Below are 24593 nucleotides of genomic sequence, written 5' to 3'. Positions count from 1 at the left end.
GAACCCAAAGAGGCCCACACCAAGACACATCATAATTAAAATGCCAAGGGTTAAAGACAAAGAGAGAATCTTAAAACCAGCAAGATAAAAGTGGTTAGTTACCTCCATGGGAGCTCCCATAAGACTGTCAGCTGATTTCTCAACAGAAATTTTGTAGACCAGAAGGGATTCGCAAGAAATATTCAAAATGTTGAAAATCAAGGTTACTCTGCCTAGAAAAGCTATCATTTAGAATCAAAGGACAGATAAAAAGCTTCCCAGACAAGAACAAGCTAAAGGAGTTGGCTCTCATACTTCTTTTAATCTTGTTTATTCTTTCCCTACTTCTTTTGCATTCAGTGTGTAGGCATGAAAAAGGTTACTACAGGTTTTAATGACAAACTTGGCTTTGCTGGGAAGAGGCCCTGAAGATTCATTTTTGCCTGAGTCTGCTGCTCTGTCTAACCAAAGTTACCTCATAGCTCTAAAATTCTGTGATTCTAGGAAAGATGCCATGATTCTAATAACAACAATGCCCAAATGGATATAATGTCTTATGTAGAACTTGTTATAGATGTCATAAAACATAGATAAATTTTTAAACTCTACTAATAACAGGGTAAGTGTGTGCCTCTTGATTCTATAGACCTTCATATGGAATGTTGCTCTACACAAATATTGTAGGGAACTTCAACTCTTACATGCACTATAGACCCAAAAAGACAAACTTTAAAAGGTATTAGCAATACTTTATTGAATATATTCACTGACAACTGGGTTAGTATATAAAAAGAAAACAGTAATATTTTCTTTTATAACTGCTCATTTTTAAGTATTTATAAATATAAAGGACACTTCACTCAATGTTCCTTTTTCATCAGTTTGAATTATAATTAAGATGTTCAAGTTTCTCATATTCAATCATAAACCACCTCCCTTCTCCATGCACACACACACACACACACACACACACACACACACAAAATGGTAAATCAAATGCAGTAACTTATCTGGACATTACATTTGCCAGAGTGAGTCCTGAATGTCTTGCTTTCCCCTCCTTAAAACAGAATAAAAGTCACAAGAAATAAAAGGTATTAGTTTTCAATTGGGGGGGGGGAGGGGGAATAGTTGACAATTTTCTACTCTACCAGAATTCCTTTATCTTTTTAGGCTGAAATAATGGGAATAGTTTTTTGCTTGTTTTTTAATCATCCAGTTGGCAAAGGCTCCCACTGGTATGTCCCAGCCTTTTCCTGAAGATGCTCATGTGGCGCCATCCGCGGGCTGTCCTGACTTCATCAACTCTCGTTTCAGCTTCTCAAAGCACACATACATAATGACGTTCCAGGATGCCAGTCGCAAGAAGGAAGGTAGTAACCTGGAAAAGTGCATGTCACTGGTGTGTTAGTTTGCTTGACATTCTCAAAGCTATTATAATACAGGCAGCTTTTGCTTTTCATGTTGCCACTCTTCTCAAATGAAGATGCTTAAAAGTACCTGTTCTTTATCTGCTGCCTAAAATAAAGTGTCATCTATTTTTTCACCTATACTGCTTCAAAACAGCTATATAAATACATTCCCACCAAACCAAAGCTTGTCTCCTCCTTTTTCATAGCCTTTCCTTCTTTTCGGAGGGGAGGGGAAGTTTTTGTTTTGTTATTAGGAAACGATTAAAAAATGAAGTGAGAGGAGGAAGCAAAGACCATTTTCTAGAGTTGAGAAATTAGTGCTGTGTAGATTTTGGCAATTCTTATCCTTAGAGAGACTGCCCCATGTCTAGGGGGGTTCTTTGGCTTTTCTTTTTTGGTTGCTCTTTTTTAAGAATTCTGCCAAACTGTGCAGAACAAATCATTGATTTTGAATGCCTGTTTGCAGCAATGAAATATTGAAATAGAAGATGTCATCAGTTAAATCTGCCTTGAATAAATTTTTTAAAAAGTGTGGCTTAGTGGTTGAGCATTGACCTATGAACCAGAAGATCATGGGTTTGATTCCTGGTCAGAACACATGCCCGGGTTGCAGGTTTTGATCCCTAGTAAGATGTGCAGGACGCAGCCAAACAATGATTCTCTTTCATCATTCATGTTACTCTCTCTCCCTTCCTCTCTGAAATCAATAAAAACAAACAAACAAAACTAACCCAAACAAAGAGAATATTTTTTTAAGTGATCTGGCCTACAGATATCATCCCCAAAGATTTTTGGAGAGGTCTCTTAATATATTTCTCCTGACTCTTGGATGTGTGTATATGTGTTTTAATTAAGGTATAAAGTATGCCTAACAAATTTACCATGTTAACCATTTTTAAGTGTATGATTCAGTAGCATTAAATACATTCACTTTGTATGCAACCATCATCATTATCCATCTCCACAACTTTTTTGTCAACCCAAACAGAAACTCTGAACCCATTGAAAAGTAGCTCATTGCCCTGACCAGTGTGGCTCAGTTGGAGCATCATCCTGTGCACCAAAGGTTCGCAAGCTCCATTCCAGGCCAGGGCACATACCTAGGCTGTGGGTTCAATCCCCAGTGAAGGAGCATATGAGAGGAAACCGTTCTCGGGTGAGGACAAAAAAAAAAAATAGCTCCCCGCTCTATATTCCTCTCAGCTCCAGGTAACTATATTCCACTTTCTGTCTCTATAAATTTGACTACTGTAGGTACCTCAGATAAGTAGAATAATATAATATTTGTCTTTCTGTGTCTAACTCATTTTATTTAGCATTACATTTTCAGGATTCATCCTTGTTGTAACATATAGTCCCCAAAAGGTTTTAAATTTGAAAAAAAATTATTGTTTAATGGCTGATGTGAATAACTGGCATATCCATTTAAAGTTAATTTTATAATGTATTTCATTTGTATTAATGTATCATAAACGTTACTGTGAAGTGGAACTTTTTGTATAGTGTGTATAGTGAATTTATGTTTATCTTACTCGGTTCAAGACATTGCCTTACAATATTTAAGGGTTATAGAATTTTGTTATTTTACCACTGGTATAATCCTTATTGAATATATCCATAAATTAGTTGATAATATATTTTTCTTAGGAAGGTCATTTTCAATATAATATAATATTGCTTTATGGAAATGTGACCCACTGTACAATGCATTTCTATGTGAGTGTTTTGCATCACTTTTCTAGATCAATGACAGTGATTTTTCTCTAGTTTTGCTTTAATACAATCTAAGCCACAGTCCATTAAATTGAAAGAAGCAAATACTGTTTTCTCAAAGTCCTCTATTATGCTTTTCCTTTGCTTTGTAGTTCTTCCCAGAGAAGGCAAAATACTGTCTATACATTTCTAATAGATTGGGACCAATTACTTATGTCGAATAAGCCTCTGATCAAGGTTGAGAAAATTAATTTTAATTTTCCTGCACAGTGGAATTGGTAGATGAGAGAAGTCTATGGCAAGGAAAAGGAAACACTAATTATACTGCATAGTAGACTATGTCTGCTCTGCTACATCAATTGTTTAGCTGAGACAGTGTTCCGAAGTGGGTAGATAGTCTAAGCACATCATTATAGATACGGAAGATCATAACCTACCCTTTGAAAAAAGCTGATGGTCCTTCCTTAATGAACATTGTCATTGCACAGTTGTGCGCACTCTTGTACTGTCCTGGTGTGGAATTTACAAATCTGGTTTTCACTACATCCATTGGTGAAGACAGAAGCGTTGCACAAAACCCAGCGAAAACAGCCGACATAAAGTGGCAGGGTAGGTCATCTAAAATGGATCAATGGAACAGGTCAACATCAGACTTTAGGGAGGGGCTACTAGTATTTAGTTATCAGATCACTGTAAACCTGGAAGTCAACACAGGACGCCTTAGAAATAAATACAATAAAGAAGATTATACTTATAATGGAAAACAGTGGCAAATAGTACATGCATAGCATAGTGGATTGTGTTTTAGGAAAATATCCTGTCAGTTTTCTCTGTGCCTTTAGGGTCTGGCATAATGCCTGGTATACAGGCATCAGATACTTGTTTATTAAAGTCATTGTCCAAGGAGAACCTCAATGTCTTGAGAACCTGTTAGAATATTAACTTTAGGAACCTATTTGATGGCTCTACATTTGGATGAAACTGCTGATGAACTCATGTAACTAGCTCATTTGGATACAGTGCAGAATGAACTCACTGCCCAAGTCCTGCTATATAAAGAATAAGATGCTAACGAAAGTCCCATTTGTATTAAATGAGAGTAATGCTGACATAAGAATATAGTTGCATTTTGGTTTCATTGCAAAAATTTGTTGCAATGAAACTTTTAAAACTTAGGGCTTTAGTCTTTTTCTGCTCCTCAAAAGTTATATATATGTGTGTTCAAAAGTACTTCAAACTATTACAATTAAGGGGTTCAGTAGAATGTGGCAAGAGAAGCTCCAAGATGAAATTGTAAATGTGCAGTCCTGTTTGTTACGTCACATGGGAGGTTACCTGCAAGGATTTCATTTTTCACAAGGGTGTCCTTCATTATGTCGTACGCTACTAGCTCTGTACAATTGATGGTGACATTTCTTGCCAAATTAGGAGTAGTTCCTGAGGAGATGAAAAAGAAAATGTTTAATAGCTCCCTTATATGATAAGGTGCTAATTGGATATGTGTGTTTTAATGATTTTAAAAATCCACCTCGGAATTAGTTACCTTTCCAAAGGCCCGACAAGCCTTCAGTTGTTACTATAATTCTGTAAGCATTGTAAGTCCCAGTGTAGCGAGGTTTCGGACCATAGAGATGGCTCTGCGCCTGAAGTCTGACCTTCGCGACCTCTGTGGGTTGGCCAATGAACACAGACACTCCTCCAGTCGTCAGCCCAGCTAAGATCTTGCCTCCTAAACTAGCTGTTGAAATCCACAAGGAAGGAAAAAAATCAAGCAAAATGAAAAAACCATCAAGACCCAAAATGCAACTACGTCTTTTTAATTTTAGTGGTTAGTATTATTGTATCTTACTTCCCTAATACCTATGCATGTGTGGGTCATGCACTACATACATGCTAAATCATCGTGGGGCAAGAAGACTTCAGAGCTGAAATTCTTTTAAAAAATGAGGATTTTTCAAGAAAAAAGAAAACAATGCCTATTTAAACAGTGGCTTAGTTGTTTCCTATATTTAAGTTGTTTTTTTTTTTTCAGGCCTTTCCTAACTGGGGGGAGGCACTGGTTCAGATACTGAGGTTTGCTTGCCAGTTTGTTCTGAAGACCCCCACCCTGCGGGGAACAGTTCTGAACAGAGCTGGGCACAGCGCAGGTCTGGCCGTGGCCCGGGAATGCTGGTCGCTTACTTTCCCTGCCCTCGGTGAAGTACTCCCGGGCCGTGTCATAGAGCCCGATCCTGAGAGAGGCAGAGCTGATTTGTCTCTGCAGGCCAGCAGGCAGTCCGTTGTAGAGTTTCAGTGGCCCTTCCGTTTTTGCCACAGTGATGACTGTTCTCAGGACGCCTTTATACTTAGGGGCACCGGAGTTCGGGCATTCACCTTGAATCTGGGAATGAGAAAGGAAGGGTCAAAGGGAAGGTAGATTGAACAGGGGATCCTACCCGGTGAGACAATGGCAAAGGCTGGTATCAGGCTGTCCTCTGTGGAGAGACCTTAAGCCAAGACTCTCTCCAGTGTTCCTATTTGCAATTCCTTTTCCCTTCCCAGCAACAGCTCCCCTAGCTATCCATTTGCCTGTCTGTCTTTCTATTTCTCTGTTTCTCTAACAGCTGCCACTATATACTTATGGAGCAAGACCGGCCACAATGTACTTTTGAACATTCCCCCTTCCCCATCCTCACCCCCCCACCCCCACCCCCATGAACGCTCCAGAAGGCAGGCTGGGAAGATGCCCCATTGAATCAAAAATGGAAGAAGACCCCGCCATGTGGCTCAGTGTTGAGCGTCCACCTATGAACCAGGTCACGGTTGGATTCCTAGTCAGGACACCTGCCCAGGTTGAGGGCTGGCTCCCCAGTGTGGGGCGTGCAGGAGTCGGCTGATCCATGATTCTCTCTCTCTACCTCTCCCTTCCTCTCTGAAATATATGAAAGGATGGAAGAAGAAAGAGCTTGGCTTGCCTACTCCAGAGGGCTGACATGCTTCGCTCTGAGAACGCATAGTGCCCCCCTAACATTTGGGGTTAGTCAGTGGTTCTCAACCTTCCTAGTGCCGCGACCCTTTAATACAGTTCCTCCTGTTGTGGTGACCCCCAACCATAAAATCATTTTCGTTGCTACTTCATAACTGTAATTTTGCTACTGTTATGAATCGTAATGTAAATATCTGATATGCAGGATGTATTTAGACGACCCCTGTGAAAGGGTCGTTCGACCCCCAAAGGGGTGGCGACCCACAGGTTGAGGACCGCTGGGTTAGATAATAATCATTCTCCGTGGCCCTTGTGATTTTGCAGTTAATCTTGGAAAAGTTCCGGTTTCCCACCCTACTGCACCCAGTCCTGTGACAAGGCCAAACTGGTGTGGAAGGTGGCCACCTGCCCTACCTCCCTTTGCTCAGGAAAATCCACGCCGGGATCAGATCTCCCTGCCTGAGATGCACCCCCTCCCCATCTCGCTCCCTACCTGTTGCCGGACTTTGGCCGTGTCCAGCGGGAAGGTGATCACATCCGCCACACAGGCCGCCAATCCGGCTGAGAAGATCTTGACCCCCATGGTGGGATGCGCCTCGGCGGCTGTCGCGCCCTCCATCCTCGCTCAGATTGCGGAGCGAGGCGCTGGCGCCGAGGAGAAGGCTGCCGTCCCGAAGGTGGAAGTTCAGTTCTCTCTGCCCCTTTCCTCCCGTCCGCTCGGGCAGCAACCCGCTCTCAGCCCCTGGGAGCCGGGCGGCTGGCAGCCTGGTGGTCCCGGCGGGCACAGCGGGAGGAGGAGCGCAGGAGTGGGGCCGGGTCGGGCAGTGCCTCCCTCCCCACCTTCTCCCCAGGAACACCCACTGCGCCCGGGCTGGCAGCGCGCGCGCCCTGCCCTCGGTGGGGGACTTATGTAGCCGCAGCTCCGGGCTGAGCCAGGCCAGGTCTCGAAAGACCCGGGCTTGGGACCTGCGGGGCGGGCCCTGGGGCGCTGAGACCCTCCCACCCGCGTGCACCGTCGGCTTCTGGGGAGCCTCCCTTCACCCAGAGAGCACTCAGAGCGCACCTGGTGGTCTGCGCCCCGCGCGCGGCTCTTGAGTAAGGCGCACCGGTAGCTGGCACCCTCCATGGCTTCTGTCACCCTTTGACTGCGCCCCAGGGCTGGGCAGGGAGCAGCTGCCTCCCCCCTACCCCCACCCCCTACCCCAGAAATCAGCGCAATCTCAGTGATTCTGGTACAAGGTCCTGAGGATCTGGGGCTGTCCTAGGCAAGAGGGGGACCCCAGGACCTTTGCAGGCACCATCTAGGCTTCCCTTTTACTAGAAATGCATCCTCCTTTCTCCTCTCTAACCACCAAATCCAGACCTGGAAAAATCCCAGGCAGAGACCAGGAACACTGAACTTTTCAAATAAATTTTCGTTTGAGCATTTTCTTTTTGCAGGAGGCTGTCCAATGAGATAGTAGACATATAGGAAGCAGCTGGTAAACTGCTAAAGTGCTACATGGCGTGAGGTGTCGCTTGCTCCTTTTCATTTCTTAGGAGGGTGAGTGGAAAGGGCAACACAGGCCGCTGGGCTCCAGGTGCAGCTCTGCTGCGGGTGACCCCCCTGTGACCCTGGGCCAGTCACCTGCACTCCTAGAATGTGGTTCCAGAGCCACCCCAGGTGAGAAGTCCTGCTGCTAACGTACCTGGAGTGACAAATTCAACATTGTAACCGTGTTCGTCATGGGAGGAGGAGCTTTACCTACTCCCGTCCTTGTGCACAGATGTATTTGTGCTGGCACTTATTCTTCTGGTCCCCCAGCAGGAGGAGCATAAGGTGCTGCCCCAGAGAGTAACCCCCCACCCCCACCCCCCAGACCCCCACCCCCGTCCTCTCTAAGAACAGGTTGTGTCCTGTGCGAGGAGCCAGTCCTCAGGGGCTTCCCGGGAGGTCGGGCTGGACGGAGTGAGGAGGAGACTGGAGTTTCTCCTCCGCAAACACCTCTTGGAATAAAGAGCCCTGGAGGCAAGTAAGTGGAATTTTTGGATTTGGACACAAAAAAGAAGGCTCGGCACATTTTGAAGGAGAAGCAGAGTAAATTAAAGGTTGTTTTATTGCCGGGCCAGATGGCTCAGTGGTTGAGCATTGACCTATGGACCAAGAGGCATGCGATTCCTGGTCAGGGCACATGTCTGGGTTGCGGGCTCCAAACCCAGTGTGGGGCGTTCAGGAGGCAGCTGATCAATGATTCTCTCTCCCTCTCCCTTCCTCTCTGAAATATATATATATATATTGTTTTGTTTCCATAGGCACATGTTTTCATGTTTTAAAAAGGTGGCATATGACAAATTAGAGGAGAGGGTGAAATGGAAGCTATTAGAAGGGGAGGGAATATGAGGAATATATCTGGTAGAAAGTAGGAAATGTTGTAGTCCAAAGCAGGTAAGGACAAGTTAGGAGAGGGGACGGTTATATTTGAGACTGTGAGAAGAGAGCCAGCAAGAGCCGCTGGGTTACTAACAGGTGTGGTAGGTAAGAGACTTCTCCAGGAGCCAGTGTAGATCGGTGGTGATTGAGTACCTGAGAGGCTGGGCACAAGGCCCATTCTCGGGGTCCAAGAAAAAGCAGAAGTCAGAAGCCTCAGGAGAGTTCTCAGGATTTAAGACTCTGAAAATAGTTCTGATTCCAAGGGGCCTGCCAGCTCTGGGAGAGGTGCTGGGAAGTAGGCGAAAGTTTGCCTCAGGTTGGAGAGAACAGTAGGGGAGAGGGTGTTGTCCCCAAAGGGCCAGACTTCTGCTCTTCCAGCACAAAGAAGGGAGGAGGTAAAGAATAGGTCAGTGTGGGAAAGGGTAGCGGGTCTTCCATGATATAGCTAAGGAAGGGCAGCAAGTTCCTAATGCACTAAATTCCTATTTTCCTCTTTTAAAATTGAGAACATTTACAACTGTCCTTGTTCCAACTGTGATCGATCAGGAATGATGAACAAATGTCTTCATAGCAAATCAAAAAGATAACAATGCTGCACATTTGAATCATGTTCTATATGCTTCCATAATTCTCTCAGCCAGCAGTAGGAAATATCAAGTTGTAATTTTATATATAAATGTACAAATGGCAGAAAAGACAATTTGTAAAAGAAGAAATACAAACTCTACAAATAGGGGGGGATATATTTCATATCAATAATAAATGTACCTCGTTTACCTTATAAATCAATCCCTTGTCCCTTCCAAAATTATAATTATTAAAACATTTGCATATACATTTTAAATTAAATACTATAAATATAAGTAAATAATGAATGTTAGAATTATAGGTTATGAATATTAAAATAGAATTATAATACTCATGCTGTATTAAGGATGGCATTTGACATTCACATGATTCTTTTAGAAAACAATTTGGCATTGAGCCAAGAAAATTGCCCATAACGTTTGATCCAATAATTCCACATCTGAATATCTACTCTAAAATAATTAGCCAGAATATGAAAAAGTCGTATATAGGATGATTCTTATTACAGCTTAATATTTAAAACAGCAATTAGTGGGAATGGCAGCCTCAGTTGGGATCTAGATGGGAGCTAGATGGGTTTGTCTGAAAGCCGTGCATATGAGCGGTGCACAGGTGCCTACATATACGCATTGCTGTGTAAGTGGGCAGGCAGGCTGCCCTCGGGAATAGGGAGCCCGTGGGGAGAGGGCAGAATGGGGTCTTCTTGGCCCGGCCCAGCCAATAGAATAAGACCGGACTGATGCCCAAAGAGAGAGACTAGCAAGTTCTATGTTAAGGAGAAAACATTCGTTTCCATTCTGATGAAGGGGCTCTTGTGTAGTGATTAGGGAACTAGCTGTGTGAGTATGAACACATTAATTTTTCTGAACCTCAAATTCTTCACTTTCCCAATGAATATTCTACATCTTTTGGTTATTCTTAATAATAGGTCACGCTTGTGCTTAGCACTGATGAATGAAATCCTCATGACCCTATGAAAGATGTATCCGCTGCATGCATTAATACTTACACAGTGTTTAACAAGTGCTAGACTCTGCTCTAAGCACTTGACAAAATTTCACACACTTCATCCTGATTGCAGCCCCCTGAGGTTTGTACTCTGGTTATCTCACGTCATGGATGAGGAAACTCCAAGGCCCAGAGGAGTTAAGTAACTTCTTCTGGGTCCCGTAACCACCGAGTGGTGCTCTTAGGACCTGTCTGACCCCATACTCTCAATCAGCATAGGGCACCCAGAAATTTATGACACGATACTTCCCAGTGCTTTGAAGGCGTACAATGGCTAGATAGACTCATATATTTTTTCTATAAGTCACATCAAAAGTTATCAAAAAATCACATGAAATGTATGTCCTTCACTTGGTTTATATTCATGACTAGGGGACTTACAAAGAGAAGATTAAACGTTACTACACATTTACTTTAAAAAGTACTTTATTTCATTTCGTCCTCAGTAGAACCTGGTGGCAGAGGTGAGGAAGGTAATACAGGAGATCTAGGGAAAGGAGATTGAGAGGGATTGAGGCCCAGTGGGGACCAGCGAATGAAGAGGAAGAGATGGCTTAGCAGGACATCTCTGTCCTCAGACACTGGAAGTCAGAGCCAGTGCACAGGTTAGATTCCTTCTGTACACCGTTAAGGACAAGAACTAGTGCTGAGGGGTGCAATGTGTAAGCTGACAATTTTCGATAAGGGTAAGAAATGTTCTCCTAGTCACTGTGATCTGAGAGGAAATGTGATACTATTTGGGTAATGAGTTCTCTATCTCTATAGTATTACATTTCAGGTATTTGGTGTAATAGTAATTCAGAGCAGGAGATTTAATGTCACAAGGACCTGGGTTTGAATGTGTCCTTTGCCACCTATGTGACCTAAGGCAACGTATTTAATCTCTTTACATTTTCCTTCCTGTCTGTAAAATGGGGACATAATCAGAATTATAGTGCTGTTGTCAGGATCTAAATAAATACCACTAGTAAATATCTTAGCACAGTAACTACAGCAGGGCACGTAGGAAGGGCATAGGAAGTGATTACTGCAATTGCATGTTTTACTAATGAAGTTTGAATGACCACACTGCAGGTTGTTGTAGGGAACAAAGCATTGACCCTTATAAAGGTTTTACTGAAAGATGTGGGGGACCCTTACACTCTGGCATCCTGAGCCCCTGACTTAGTGGCCCACCCTGGGACACAGTTCTCACATGGGAGAAGCAGGACTGGATCCCAGGTCTCTTTATTTGGAGCAGCCAGGAGGGCACAGGGGTGAAAGGGAGACATTCCGGCTGAGGAAAAGCCTGGAGGCTCCTGGTTCTCAGGCGCTGCCGGGGCCTTGGGGCCTCCGTTTGGATGAAGATAGAGTTGCCGGGTCAGAGGTCAGAGGTCAGCGCCCAAGTCCAGGACCCTCTCCTTCCATCATCCCTCCTCTTCCCAATCTCCCAGACAAATGGACATTTCAGAGTCGTGCGCCGTGCCTGGCAGAGAGGCTTTGGCTGAAGGTCCAGGATTGCAGCGTCAATGTGAATGTGACCCGGACACCGGGGGAAGGAGCAAAGACTAACTGAGGTCGGCTTGGAGCGGTCTTGCCTGCGATCATTGCTGCAAACACTGTTGGCCTGTGGCCAACGGGACGTGGAAGGTGGGATGCGCCGGACGGCCTTCTCAGAGTGCGCTGGCTGCGGTAGCCCCTGTGGGACCAACTGTTGGTCCTGGGCCTGGGAAAGACGAAGCCCTGACATTAACAATAAGAGGGATTCACTCCTATGTGGGATATTAAACTGAAAGCAACCAATGAACAAACGAGACAAGCAAAAATGGAAAGGAGGGGGAAGAGAAACACCTGGGCTATGTGCACCCCTTTTAAAAATATGTACATATTTTTACTGATTTCAAAGAGGATGGGAGAGGGAAAGACAGAAGCATCGATGATGGGAGAGAATCATTGATGGGCTGCTGCTTGCAGGCCTCCTCCTGGGGATCGAGCTGCAACCCAGGGCCCCTCCCGTCGGCAGGCCAATGCTCTATCCACTGAGCCAAACCAGCTAGGGCTATGCACGCTTTGTAATGTGCAAACATGTCTGTGTGCTTAAAGTGCCATAAAAGCTCTCTCTTTTACATTTTACTTGTGTGGTTAATATGATTGTTGCAAACACATACGTGACAGATTTTAAGATGCCTGAGTCTCACACAAGAGATGAAGCTTTCTCTCCGTTAGTTCCCTCTGACCTGCAGGATGACCTGTTGCTCACGCTCCTGGAGGGTTTGCCCAGCTGAGTTTCACAATGAAGCAGCTCTGGGGAGTCTGGTTTGCTTCAAGCTGCCCTGTGCCGCTGCGCTCTGCTCCAGGTTCCTGGGCCTTGACCTTGTGAGGTGTACCCTCTCCTTGGCTAAACTTCCTTGTTCGGTATTTCTTGGTAGGGTATGAAAGGGCATCTGTGGTGGAGCTGTTCTAACATTCTTAGAGTAATGGTTGACTCAATGAATGCCTGATTCCACATGCCTTTATTGAGCACCCACTGCATACACTGTGCGAAGGTCTGAGGAGACGGACACATGAAGAGATTGTGACACAGTATGCTAAAGGCCGTGTTAGCGATGTACCCAGGTGACTGGGGAGCAGGGGAGGAGGCCACCTCCCTCTGACTGGGCCTTCGGGAGCTTCCTGGAAAAGGTGCACACACATCCAAGTCTTGAAGAGCGAGTAGGAGTTACCCAGGCAAGGGACGGGGGCAGGGAAGTGACAAAGATAATTCTGTTTTAAATAGATTTATGCAGCTCTCGGGAGGGAATCTTGAGGGCAACGAGGGGGGATCTGTTCCATGGCTCTCCCCTGGTTTCTGGTGGTTTGGGGTAATCATTGGCGTTAGAGCATCGCCCTGATGATCTCTGCCTTTTTCACAGGGGGGGTGTGTGTATGATTTGATATTCACATACATAGTGAAATGATTATAATACAGTCAAGCCGACTGACATGTTCATCTTTTCACAGCTACCATTCTCTTTTATGTATTTATTTTGTAGTTAGAGCACCCGAAATCTAGTCTCTTAGCAAATGTCCTGTATTCAGCACAGTATTATAAACTATAGTCATCATTGGCACCAATTGAGCAATTTTTACTGTCACTTAAAGACAAAGGGGATTCTTTTTACTGTAAACAGTGAGAAGCGGCAGAGACGTTTAAATTTCCACGGTAACATGATTCTGATGTTTCCTGGGGTGGGGTGGCCTGTGGGCACAGAGGGAGTATAAGGGGCACCAGCCCCCATCTGTCCAGCTCATACTAAGATCCAGCTGGACGCAGACACCCTCAGGGAAGACTGCCTGAGGCCAGGCTCCTCCCAGGGCAGTGGAGAAAAGCATTGTGAAATGCTAGCAATCCTCAAAGAGAGAACTTGAATGTTAATATTTGTGCCTAACAAAGGTTCCGAGGAATTCCAGCATCCAACACTATTTCTTTAGATGTCTGGAAATGAGATACGTTTGAAACTGAAGAGTTGCCAGATTCACTTTTATTCCATCAAATGGAGTGCAACATTCCGAGGCACAGTTTCCTCCTCTGCAAGATTGAGGCATTTGGACTGAGATCTTTGAGATTCTTTTCTGCAGTAAAATCTTACTCCATAAATACGGGTTTTGCCATACTGTGGGTAGAACGTTTGGCTGCTGTTACAACCAGAGTTTAGAGCTCTCACTGTAGCTAATTGGGCTGAAGTCAGTCAGCTTGGAATTAGGAAGCTCATTGGTGTCCACCAATACTCCTCGAGTGCCTGAGGCTCATACAGGCAAAAGGACACGATTGCAGCTTTTAAAAGAGCAACTGAGGTTGTCTCCGTCGCAGAGAAAAGGAAAAGTGTGCCATAGGATAACATGACCTTGGGGAGGTGGATCTTTCTGAGGCTGAAGGGCGACCTGACTTAGTTCGTACTTTTAGACATCCTGTAGAGGGAGCCGAGGAAGCTGGCCTCCATGGGAGGTGCCAGGTGTGCATTAAGCCATGGAGGATGGTGCTCTGTGCCCCAGGAGACTGGCTGATGGAAACGTGTTATTGGAGGACTGGGGAGGGAAATGTTGCCACCTTAAGGCCATGGGCCCAGGGGAAATTACATGTTAAGCAGAAAGAAATCCTGGGGAAATAGTTAATGTTAGGTAATGTTTGCATCATGAAGGACACCATCTCCCTTCCATTTAATCTTTTCTTCCTTGATCCTTGGCTTTCAGTGTTGGTGATGGAATCAAGTGCAGTTTCTGCTGAGGGCTGCCTGGGCAGAGGTTCTGTTAAGCTCTGCATTTCAGTGGCCCTTGAATTCAAAGCTCTGCCCGTGCCTTTCTGCTCTAGTTGTCCGGAGCATTATGGAGGAATTTATTTTTTCAGTTTTGAATGAAGAAACAAAACTTTACCAGGAATCTATTGAATGTCACAGGGAAGGGTCTTTAGCTCAACATCACCCCCTAGTGGGACACAATAGATTAGCTATTAATTCAGATGCAACTTACAGGTGGAACTGGAGGCTTTGCAGCAGGTCTGCTCTGTGGCAACTACAAATGGCTATTAAGAATCACTTAAACATGCCCTAACCGGTTTGGCTCAGTGGATAGAGTGTCGGCCTGGGGACTAAAGGGTCCCAGGTTCGATTCCAGTCAAGGGCATGTACCTTGGTTGCGGGCACATTCCCAGTGGGGGGTGTGCAGGAGGCAGCTGATCAATGTTTCTCTCTCCTCTGATGTTTCCAACTCTCTATCCCTCTACCTTCCTCTCTGTAAAAAATCAATAAAATATAAAGAATCACTTAAACATTTACCTTCCATTTGAAAAGTCACTGATCTTCAGTGAGGGTGGAGCAACTTATGCTTCATAACCTCCTCATCCTCTTTCATGTTATTCTCTCATTGTTGCCACAGAGAATGGCATTGAAGAAGTAGGAAAACAAACAAAAAACAGAAGCCACATCTACCTAAAAAGATCTCATGAAAATTGCACACTATTGTAGAACACAAGACACCAAAAGTTAGAAGACAAATCCCAACGAAATCTAAAGGACCAGGAAACACTTCAAAAATCACTCAGCCTCACTGCTATGAGGGAAGTTCGAAGGAAAACAAATGTCTTTCATCGATCAGATTAGTAACGATTAAGAGTGCTGACCTCACAGGTGAGGGAAGGTGTGTGAGAAGAGAGCACTGGTGTTGATGGGAGTGTGGCCAGCAGCCCAGATGTGACTGAAGAAGGCAGATTGCCCGACTGGCGTGGTTGTGTGTCGACCTGTGAACCAAGAGGTCAAGGGCACATGCCCAGGTTGCCGGCTCGATCCCCAGTGGGGGCTGTGCAGGAGGCAGCCCATCAATGATTCTCTTTTAGCATTGATGGTTCTATCTCTCTCTCCCTCTCTGAAATCAATAAAAATATATTAAAAAAAAAATAAAAAGACCAAGCAGCTCTATGTTTAGGCAAAGCTGTAGTCAGCGACTAGGCCCAGGCCGGCCCGAGACTGGGAGGCTGCTACATCTCTGGGGACAGGAAAGGGAGGAGAAACCTAGCCTGCTCCCTACTTGCTGTGACGAGATTGGACTGTGGGAGCTGCCCTCTGCCCCCTGCCAGGGTTCCCACCTGTGCATCCATGTGGGACCCGAGCCTTCTCACTGCCTGTGGCTGCCTTGCGGTACTTCCTGTGGCGTATGGCCCTCCTGCCCAGACCAGACCGGAGTCGTGCTGGATGGGAGGGTGTGGTGGGTCTGCCGTTTCTCTGGCATACTCCCTGTTCCTGCCAAACTCACTGTTCCTGCCACACTCACTGTTCCTGACGCACTCACTGTTCCTGCCACACTCACTGTTCCTGCCGCACTCACTGTTCCTGCCGCACTCACTGTTCCTGCACACTCACTGCACACTCACTGTTCCTGCACACTCGCTGTTCCTGCACACTCACTGTTCCTGCCACACTCACTGTTCCTGCCACACTCACTGTTCCTGCACACTCACTGTTCCTGCACACTCACTGTTCCTGCAGACTCACTGTTCCTGCCACACTCACTGTTCCTGCACACTCACTGTTCCTGCACACTCACTGCACACTCACTGTTCCTGCACACTCGCTGTTCCTGCACACTCACTGTTCCTGCCCACTCACTGTTCCTGCCACACTCACTGTTCCTGCACACTCACTGCACACTCACTGTTCCTGCCACACTCACTGTTCCTGCACACTCACTGAACACTCCGTTCCTGGCGCACTCACTGTTCCTGCACACTCACTGTTCCTGCACACTCACTGAACACTCACTGTTCCTGCACACTCACTGAACACTCCCTGTTCCTGGCGCACTCACTTGCCCAGCACTGTGGCTCCAGGTTTCCTCCTTTCCCCGGGGAGGGTTCTCTCTCACGGTTTCCTCTCTGAAAGCTGCTCTGCTGAGGCCGGGCCGTGCTCTGCAGCGGCAGCTGACCAGGACGCCAGGTCCAGTCTCTCCGGACGGAGACATGGAGCCCACCGGCCGTGGGGGTGGAGCGAGGATGAGCACAGGAAACAAATCATCAGAGCTAGACGGAAGCGACCACGCGCAGAAGGTGAATCACAAGGCATTGGAATCGAAGAGAATAACCCACGGAGATACTAAAAAGACATAACCCGACCGTGAAAAGCTAGACAGGAACTTTATCATCTTTTTTCTTTTTAGAAAATGCTCTTTGAAACGCACTGCCTGCCTTAGGAATGAGCTGGCAAGCCTACTTGTCTCAGAGACCAAGCTGGACTGTCACGTCTGAAGCTCAAGGCCCCTCCATTCGCATCCTTTAAAGCAAACAGACTAACAGGAGCCCGAGAGCGCAAGCCGCTGCCACGCTGGAAGCACCGTGACGTGCTGGCACAAATGACCGTCCCACAGCATCAGGAGACATGTGCTTTCAGGGTTAGCGCGCCTTTCTCCGTGACAACGGGAGCTCCAGCTCCTCTCATTCATAGGGCTACCCATTTATCACTTAGTTTTCTGTTCATCCTCACCCGAGGATATCCCCCCCCCCCCCCGTTGCTTTTCAGAGCCTGGAAGGGAGGGAGGTAGAGAGGGAGGAAGAGAGAAACGATGTGGAGACACATCGACTGGTTGCCTCACACATGCCCCAACGGGGGCCTCAGGCAGGGGATCAAACCTGCAACCCAGGTGTGTGCCCTTGACCAGTGGGCTGAGGCTCTGACCACTTAGCAACACCAGCCAGGACAGGGCGACACATTTAAACACATGCTTATCCCCCACCCTCAACCTGAAAGACTCGGATTTTAAAGAGTTATTTCCTGAGGTAGCTTTTAAGTGACTTTAAAGATAGAAACACATGATGGAAGAATGTGTAACAATCTTAGAGTCAAGTCAAACAAATGGCTAGTCACTCCCTTAAAACACATAACAAATGGTATTACCGGGAACCAGTAATAACGAAACAAGGTGGCATTACAGTGTGCTAATGGAACAAGGGCGGTGAAGGCCTGGGGCAGGAGGCGAGGGAAGGCTACCAGGGGTCAATGGGGGGGGGGTGGGGACATATGAAATACTTTCAATAATGAAGATTTAAAACACTGGGGAAAAAAAAGAATGGGACAGGAATTTTCACCCTTTACTCACTTATGCAGGATGAGTTAAGTAACCAGATAACTAAAAAAATTCCTTTCCTTGTTTTAAATGCATGCCCTCATAGGCACATCACTGCACACTGTATTTATCTCAAAACACTTGCCTGTAAAAATGTTTATTTAGTCAAAATGGTTGCCTAATATAATTTCCCCTGCAATGTTGTTAAAAGAAGAATGTTATTGCCGTAAGCAGGAACTCAAAAGCCCATAAAAGCCACATCTGAGTATCTGATGTATTTTATTTGTTCACATTGATCTTACTTGAGGTTAACACTACTTCATTGGACAGTTTAAAAATCATTCTGTAAACAAAATTGAAAACAAAACAGCGACAGCTAAAATAAAGACACAACGTACAGTAACATACAGGAATGTGTTCAAAGGACTATCCTGAAGAAGCAAAGGAAACGTGACCATGGTGACGAATTCCACAGGAAGGGAAAACCTCCAGCATCCGAAGTGAGGACAGTAATAAAAAAGAAGCATGACTCCAAAGTGCAGGTGTGCTAGTTTCATTTCCACATCCATTCAGGAAACAGGCGGAGCATACTATGCTTTATATAAAGTGACAAATTCTGCTTTAAAACATTCAGTTACATTATCTTGCAGGTTTTTTCCCCCCCGTTTATGTGATCTCTACATTGATTTAATCGGAAAGATGATCGTATGTGATACATGGTATAAATTTCTGGAATCTACGGAGAGTATGGAAATGGTAAAGTTTATTTATATATTTTTTTGCTTTATTTGTAATGAGTAACAAGAAGCTGAAAATCCAGGATCAGAAGCATCAGTACTTTTATTCTATTTCCCCTCATGTTGCAAAAAAAAAAAAAATCCTGAGCCCTCAGTCACCTTCATCGCCACTTTGATTCTCTGTAACAAAAGACTGTTCCTTTTCTCTGAGTTCTGGCAGCTGACACAAATAATAGCTGGCTTTTTGAATGCAAAATGTGTCCGAATTGACCAAATAGAACCGTTAATCTGGCACCGTATAAAAATCACACGTTCGTAACTGTTTAGAACCTCAAATGTTTTCCCCTTGAGGGGAATATCTGCGGAATATAATTTTTGAATAGAGGACTTTTTATGAAATATATTTCAAATCTTAAAAAATAGTTTTAATGCTCCCCAAAGTGGTCTAGGATTTACCCCAGCTGACAACGGCCATTCCATTTAAGAACATCTCCTTTTCCTTACAGCTCTGATTTTATTTAAAAAGCCCAAATACACAAATGGCTGCTGCCTTATTTAGCATTAAGCAGCACTATTTTTTTTTTAAACCATGTCTACAGCTTCACAGCAAGACTAAGAAGTTATAATACACACATATCACGGACAGATTCATATTTTTTTTGGAATTCACTGAATATACTGTATTCTGGTAAATCCCCCTTCCCCCAACAAGAGAGAGTCCTATACCTACAGCAAGGTGTTAAATATTTCTCCCACAGTTTGCATTGTATTATATTATGAAAACACGAGGTTTCGAGCCGGGTACTAATAAATATTTAATTTAAAAGGAAGAAAGTAACCTCAAGACAGAAGAACATAAAAAAGACCCTTTCCTGGCCCCTCCTCCCCCGCCCCCGCCCCCCCCAGGGAAGGCGGGTCAGCCAGACAAGGCCGAGATCTCGTAGTCACTGGCCGAGGGGAGGGCCTTGCCCATCATCCTGATGTTCTTTGCACTGGTGATCCTGGCCATCATGCACACGGGCTTGTCAAAGTACTTCACCAGGGCGGGCTCCGTGAGGAGGGAGGCCAGGAACTGCTCGAAGGTGATGGCCCAGTCGCGATCCAGGCAGGTGCTGCCGGGCAGCGCCGCGGAGCCCTGGCCGCTGCGCACCAGCACCGTGTCCTCCCCGATGTCCTCGCAGTGCAGCTTGTCCTCCTCGTGGGAGCCGGCACTCAGCACCGAGTACGAGGACATGGAGCTGTCGTCCTTGGTGTCGTCGTCGGAGATGAGCATGGAGGAGGAGGCCCCCTGGTCCCGGGGCGAGGAGTCCTCCAGCTTGATGTCCTCCATCTGCCCTCCCAGGGAGTGCTCCTCGCTGTCGCCCGCCAAGCTGGCCGGGTGGGACTCGGCGGACTCCGCCCCGTAAGGCTGGCCGGGCCCTTTCCTGGAGAAGGGCACCCCCAGGATGCCCTGGGTGCAGGCCCCGCCGCCGGCCTCCTTCGCCGGCTGGGTGATGAAGAGCTTGCCCACCTCCCCGATCTCCAGCAGGAGGCTGGTCACCGCCGCCGTGGCGTGGTACAGCTCCTGCTCGTTGGGGTCCTCGCTGAACATGTTGTACATCGTCTTACACAGCTCGATGAACTGCCCCTGGGAGGGATGTGGAGAAGCACAAAGAATGTCACCATCCCTGGGGAGCACGGACAGGAGGGAAGCGGCCTGCAAAGCCATCTGGCATGAGGGCTCCTGAAAGATCACCGGAAAGTCCTGTGCACCGGGGGGGGGGGGGGGGGGGGGGGGTTGAGGCGGTCTCTAAAGGGCACCGTTTTTTAGTTTTAAAAACTTGCAACATCAGCGACCGCGGGAAGAATGAAATGATGAACCTTCACATACCCCTCCTTAGAGTTAAGACTGACAGTGCTACACAGTTGCTTCGTTACGTTTTCATCCTTTGTTGAAGTATCTCAGGGAAATCCCAGATCTCATGTCATTTAACACCTACACCCTTGGGTAGGCATGTCAGTTTCTCCGAGGTTAGCTCAGGTCCTCTCCCCCAGGACACCTTGCTGGGGCCCCTGGACAGAGAAATGCCTTCCCACCCCACCCACATGGCTTATCTGTTTTCCGCTAGGAAAAGTCAGCACGTCCATACTGTGTTCTAATTGCCTGTGTAGTCTCGTCTCCCTCATTACACATCAGCTTTTGAAGAAAAAAATGTCAGACATCGTCATAGCTGAGCAGAGATCTGGAAACAGCTCAGCCTGGTCTTTTGAGTATCTGAGGGTGTTTTTAATGACTGGGATGAGGTGTGGACTCTCAAAATTTGGATGTTTTGCCCTAACCGGTTTGGCTCAGTGGATAGAGCGTCGGCCTGTGGACTGAAGGATCCCAGGTTTGATTCCGGTCAAGGGCATGTACCTTGGTTGTGGGCACATCCCCAGTAGGGGGTGTGCAGGAGGCAGCTGATCAATATTTCTCTCATGGATGTTTCTAACTATCCCTCTCACTTCCTCTCTGTAAAAAAATCAATAAAATACATTTAAAAAAAATTTTGGATATTTTGTGATCCACATTTTCTCTGAGAGGTCGTTTTCTCACAACTGAGCATATTTTTGATGCACAGAATAGGTGTAAACAGATACTACCTAAGTGCCCAAGCTACCGTTGCCTTTGAGGGGTATTTATTCTGTATTTATCTACGACCAGGAAACAGAGTCGTCAGGTTTAATATGAATGAATTGAACTGTCGAGAGCTTACCTGATTCAATTTGGGTAAATCCTTTGCATTCTTTGATTTTGACTTGTTTTCTGTAGTCCAGAGCCTCAGATAAATACGGTTTTCTTGAGAATTTGCCCTCTTCCCTAAAACCCAGATATGAAGAAGTGTTCAAACACCAAGAAACAGTGTCCAACCCGCAGGAAGGTAAACGTATAGAAGGGAGTCTGTACCTCTGTCTGGCTTCAGACTCACGGTAACGAAGCCATCGTCTGCGCTGTGCTTGCTTCTGCTATCCAAGCCAACCACTGCCAAGGAATATTCAGAAGAAAAAGTAGACTGTTACGTAATGAACCTATCCATTTAGCATTTGTAGTAGGAAAACAGAGAGACCACTAGGTAGGGTTGTCTGACTTAGCAAAAACAAAACAAAACAAAAACCCAGCACACTGAGTTAAATTTGAATTTTAAGATCAACAACAAATCATGTTTTAGTGTGTGTCCCAAATAGTGCCTGGGACACACATGCTAAACAAACTGCTGACTGCTTATTTGAAATAAAATTTTACGGGCTGTCCCGTAATTTATCTGGTAACCCTATTTCTAGGTGAAGAAATACCCCCCTCAGGGTGCTTTATCACAACTGGGGTTTAGTGTACAACCAGGAAATAAGGGGATGACATCACGGCATCTTCAGGGCAGAAAAAGGGGTGGCACTTGCTCTGGTGAATCTTGATCCCCCCCCCCCCCCCGCCCCCATTACACTGCCATTCTAGCTTTGCAATCAGGAGACGGATTTTCTGTCAGGCCCTGCAAAAGACCAAAAAGTCACTTTCTAAAAGCAAACGGGAATCCAAGTTGATACAGGAAACAAATGTTATATGTTCCAAAACTCCTTTAGACTTATAATCTGGCATTTCGAAAATATGACTTTCCGGGAAACCACTTTTAACTTTTTTTCCCCCCTTCTTGAAACGGGAGGTTACAAAGCACACGGGCACTGCACTTCGTAAGAGAGAGGCCAGCACCAGCTTCCGTCAGTGTCAGCGGTGGGAGGGCCTGCAGCGCTTCTTCAACCATGACTGACTGTCTGCCCGGTATCTGACCTTGACTGCATTTAGTGTCGAAGCAATCCCAGTGGCTTTGAAGACAGAGTGAGGACAATGGACTATATGTCATTGAGAAAGTCCTCTCCTCTTCCAGTTGAAATGATTTAGCCAACAAGTACAGGTATTCAAAACTAATGTATGGTAAGCCCATGCAATGGAGAGTATACAACCATTTAAAACCATGTTTTTAGAGAATGTTTAATGATGTGATAGCATGCTTACTGGATTTGAAGTGAAAAAAACAACATCAAAAAACAACAAGATATAAAACTGCAGAGGCAGTTTGATCCCAATTTTATTTATTTATGTATACACACACACACACACACACACACACACACATACTAGAGGCCCTGTGCACGGAATTCATGCACAGGGGGGTGGGGAGGGTATGTCCCTCAGCCCAGCCTGCACCCTCTCCAATCTGGGACCCCTTGAGGGATGTCCGACTGCCCGGTGTGGGATCGGGCCTAAATGGGCAGTCAGACATCCCTCTCACAATCCAGGACTGCTGGCTCCCAACCGCTCGCCTGCCAGCCTGATTGCCCCTAACTGCTTCTGTCTGCCAGCCTGATCAGCCCCTAACCACTCCCCTGCCAGCCTGATCGACACCTAACTGCTCCCCTGCTGGCCTGGTCCCCCCCAAGCCCTCCCCTGCTGGCCTGGTCCTCTCTTGCTGCCCTCCCATGCAGGCCTGGTTGCCCCAACTGCCCTCCCCTGCTGGCCTGGTTCCCCCCCTTCCCCCAACTGCCCTCCCCTGCTGGCCTGGTTCCCCCCCCCCCAACTGCCCTCCCCTGCTGACCATCTTGTGGTGGCCATCTTGTGTGTTGGAGTGACAGTCAATTTGCATATTACTCGCTTATTAAATAGGCTATATATATGACTATAATTACATATATGAATAAAAAGGACTGAAAAGAAATATTTCAAGACATTATTAGTTACCTTTGTATTACAAGCTTTAAAGATATCTTTAGCTTATTTTATATGTTATATCTGTTTTTAAAATTTCAACACAAAGCAATAGTACCTTTGGAGTTGGCTGCCCGGGGTCACCTAGGTAATAGCATACAGATTCTGTCCAAAGCGCTGACCCTCAATTCCTAGTGCCAGCAATAGTGAGTCTGGGTCTGGCTCACTCCTCTACTCAGTGACTTAGGGCTCACAGTTAAAAGCAGGTCTCAGCTGTGCTTATTCTGGGATGGCAGGATTTAAGAGGCAAAAGGACTCAGGAGCAACCCATGTTTACTGTCAGACTTGGGCAAGCCATGAAGCTGCCCGCAGGATGAATTAGAAGGCAGATAACCCACTGCAGTGGCAAGCTGAGAGACGCTGCTTAATTATGCAAGCCAAAGCAGTATGGGACTTAATGTAATAAGTTGGGGATATACACAACGAGATGGATCATGTCTCTGTGGACCTACCAACCACAGAGGCAGCACTAAGCTTTTTCTGTAAAGGGCCAGACAGTAAATGCAGGGTGAGGTAGTTGTTCGTATGAAAAACAGTACAATAATTAACAACGAATAATATAAAGGTAAACTCTGTGTTTCGAGTACTCAGAAGTATAAATCTACCTTCGCCCACCCTCTATCTTAGGCCCTGCAGGCGGTGTGTCTCTGCCCCAGCTCCCAAGTCCACCTCTGAGGCATGAAAGCAGCCATGGACATCATACAAATGAGCAATAGCTTGGCTGTGTTCCAAAAAAACTTTATTTATAGGCACTAAAGTTTAAATTTGATATAATTTTCCCATGTCATGAAAGATTACTTGTGATTTTTTAAAAACCATTTAAAAATGTCAGAAGCATTCTGAGTGCACAGGCTGTACAAACAGGCCGCGGGCCAGATCTGGCCCCACGGGCTGGAATTTGCAAACATCTATCACCGAGCAAAGGCGGATCTGAGAGAACGCTTTCTGATATGATGCTTGTCCAGATTGTGGACAGCAGCATGACGAGCTTACTGAGCCTGACCCAACGGGGAGAGGGGAGCAGAGTGTACAGCCTGGCGGACGTGTCTTCTCTAAGCTAGTGGACAGGAGGCCCATGATCCCTTCAGTGGGCTGAAGTACCTGCCCCCCACTAATTGCCCAAATTTAAAAATCTTATCAAGTAACATATCAAGCAAGCATAGCCATATACTAGGTGTACCAGTTAATAATGCGGATTTTTTTCACTAGATGGAGTTACACATATGTTGATATATACGTGATTTGATATGTATGCATGTATGCTATTTTGTTGTATTGACAACAAACTTCAAAACTTCATGTCGCCCTAATCAGTTTGGCTCAGTGGATAGAGCGTCGGCCTGCGGACTGAAAGGTCCCAGGTTCAATTCCGGTCAAGGGCATGTACCTTGGTTGCGGGCAACATCCCCAGTAGGGGGTGTGCAAGAGGCAGCTGATTGAT

At 45.9% G+C, this 24593-nt stretch overlaps 2 protein-coding genes across 3 annotated transcripts in view; both read right to left on the bottom strand.

Annotated features, from left to right (window-relative positions):
* Positions 1–589: 589 nt before the first annotated feature.
* Positions 590–6962, bottom strand: UCP1 (uncoupling protein 1). The gene is made up of 6 exons (XM_059697975.1): positions 6563–6962; positions 5286–5484; positions 4648–4842; positions 4440–4541; positions 3542–3722; positions 590–1360 (listed from the first exon to the last, which is right to left on the bottom strand). The coding sequence occupies exons 1-6, from the start codon at positions 6686–6688 to the stop codon at positions 1246–1248; spliced, it is 918 nt and encodes a 305-aa protein (XP_059553958.1). The 5' UTR covers positions 6689–6962; the 3' UTR covers positions 590–1245.
* Positions 6963–17903: 10941 nt separating this feature from the next.
* The window catches only part of TBC1D9 (TBC1 domain family member 9), an 84382-nt gene continuing 77692 nt past the window's right edge, over positions 17904–24593 (bottom strand). For both annotated transcript variants that reach the window (XM_059697972.1, XM_059697973.1), the window contains 3 exons: positions 21305–21379; positions 21114–21217; positions 17904–20005 (listed from right to left, as the gene is read on the bottom strand). In XM_059697972.1, the coding sequence (XP_059553955.1) occupies positions 19295–20005; positions 21114–21217; positions 21305–21379 (890 nt within the window). In that variant the 3' untranslated portion in view covers positions 17904–19294. The remainder of the gene's footprint in view (positions 20006–21113; positions 21218–21304; positions 21380–24593) is intronic.

This window comes from Myotis daubentonii, chromosome 5, assembly GCF_963259705.1.
Source record: "Myotis daubentonii chromosome 5, mMyoDau2.1, whole genome shotgun sequence".
NCBI classification, from domain to species: domain Eukaryota; kingdom Metazoa; phylum Chordata; class Mammalia; order Chiroptera; family Vespertilionidae; genus Myotis; species Myotis daubentonii.
The sequence above is the reverse complement of the archived record's forward strand: the minus strand, read 5'-3'. Positions and strand labels throughout refer to the sequence as shown.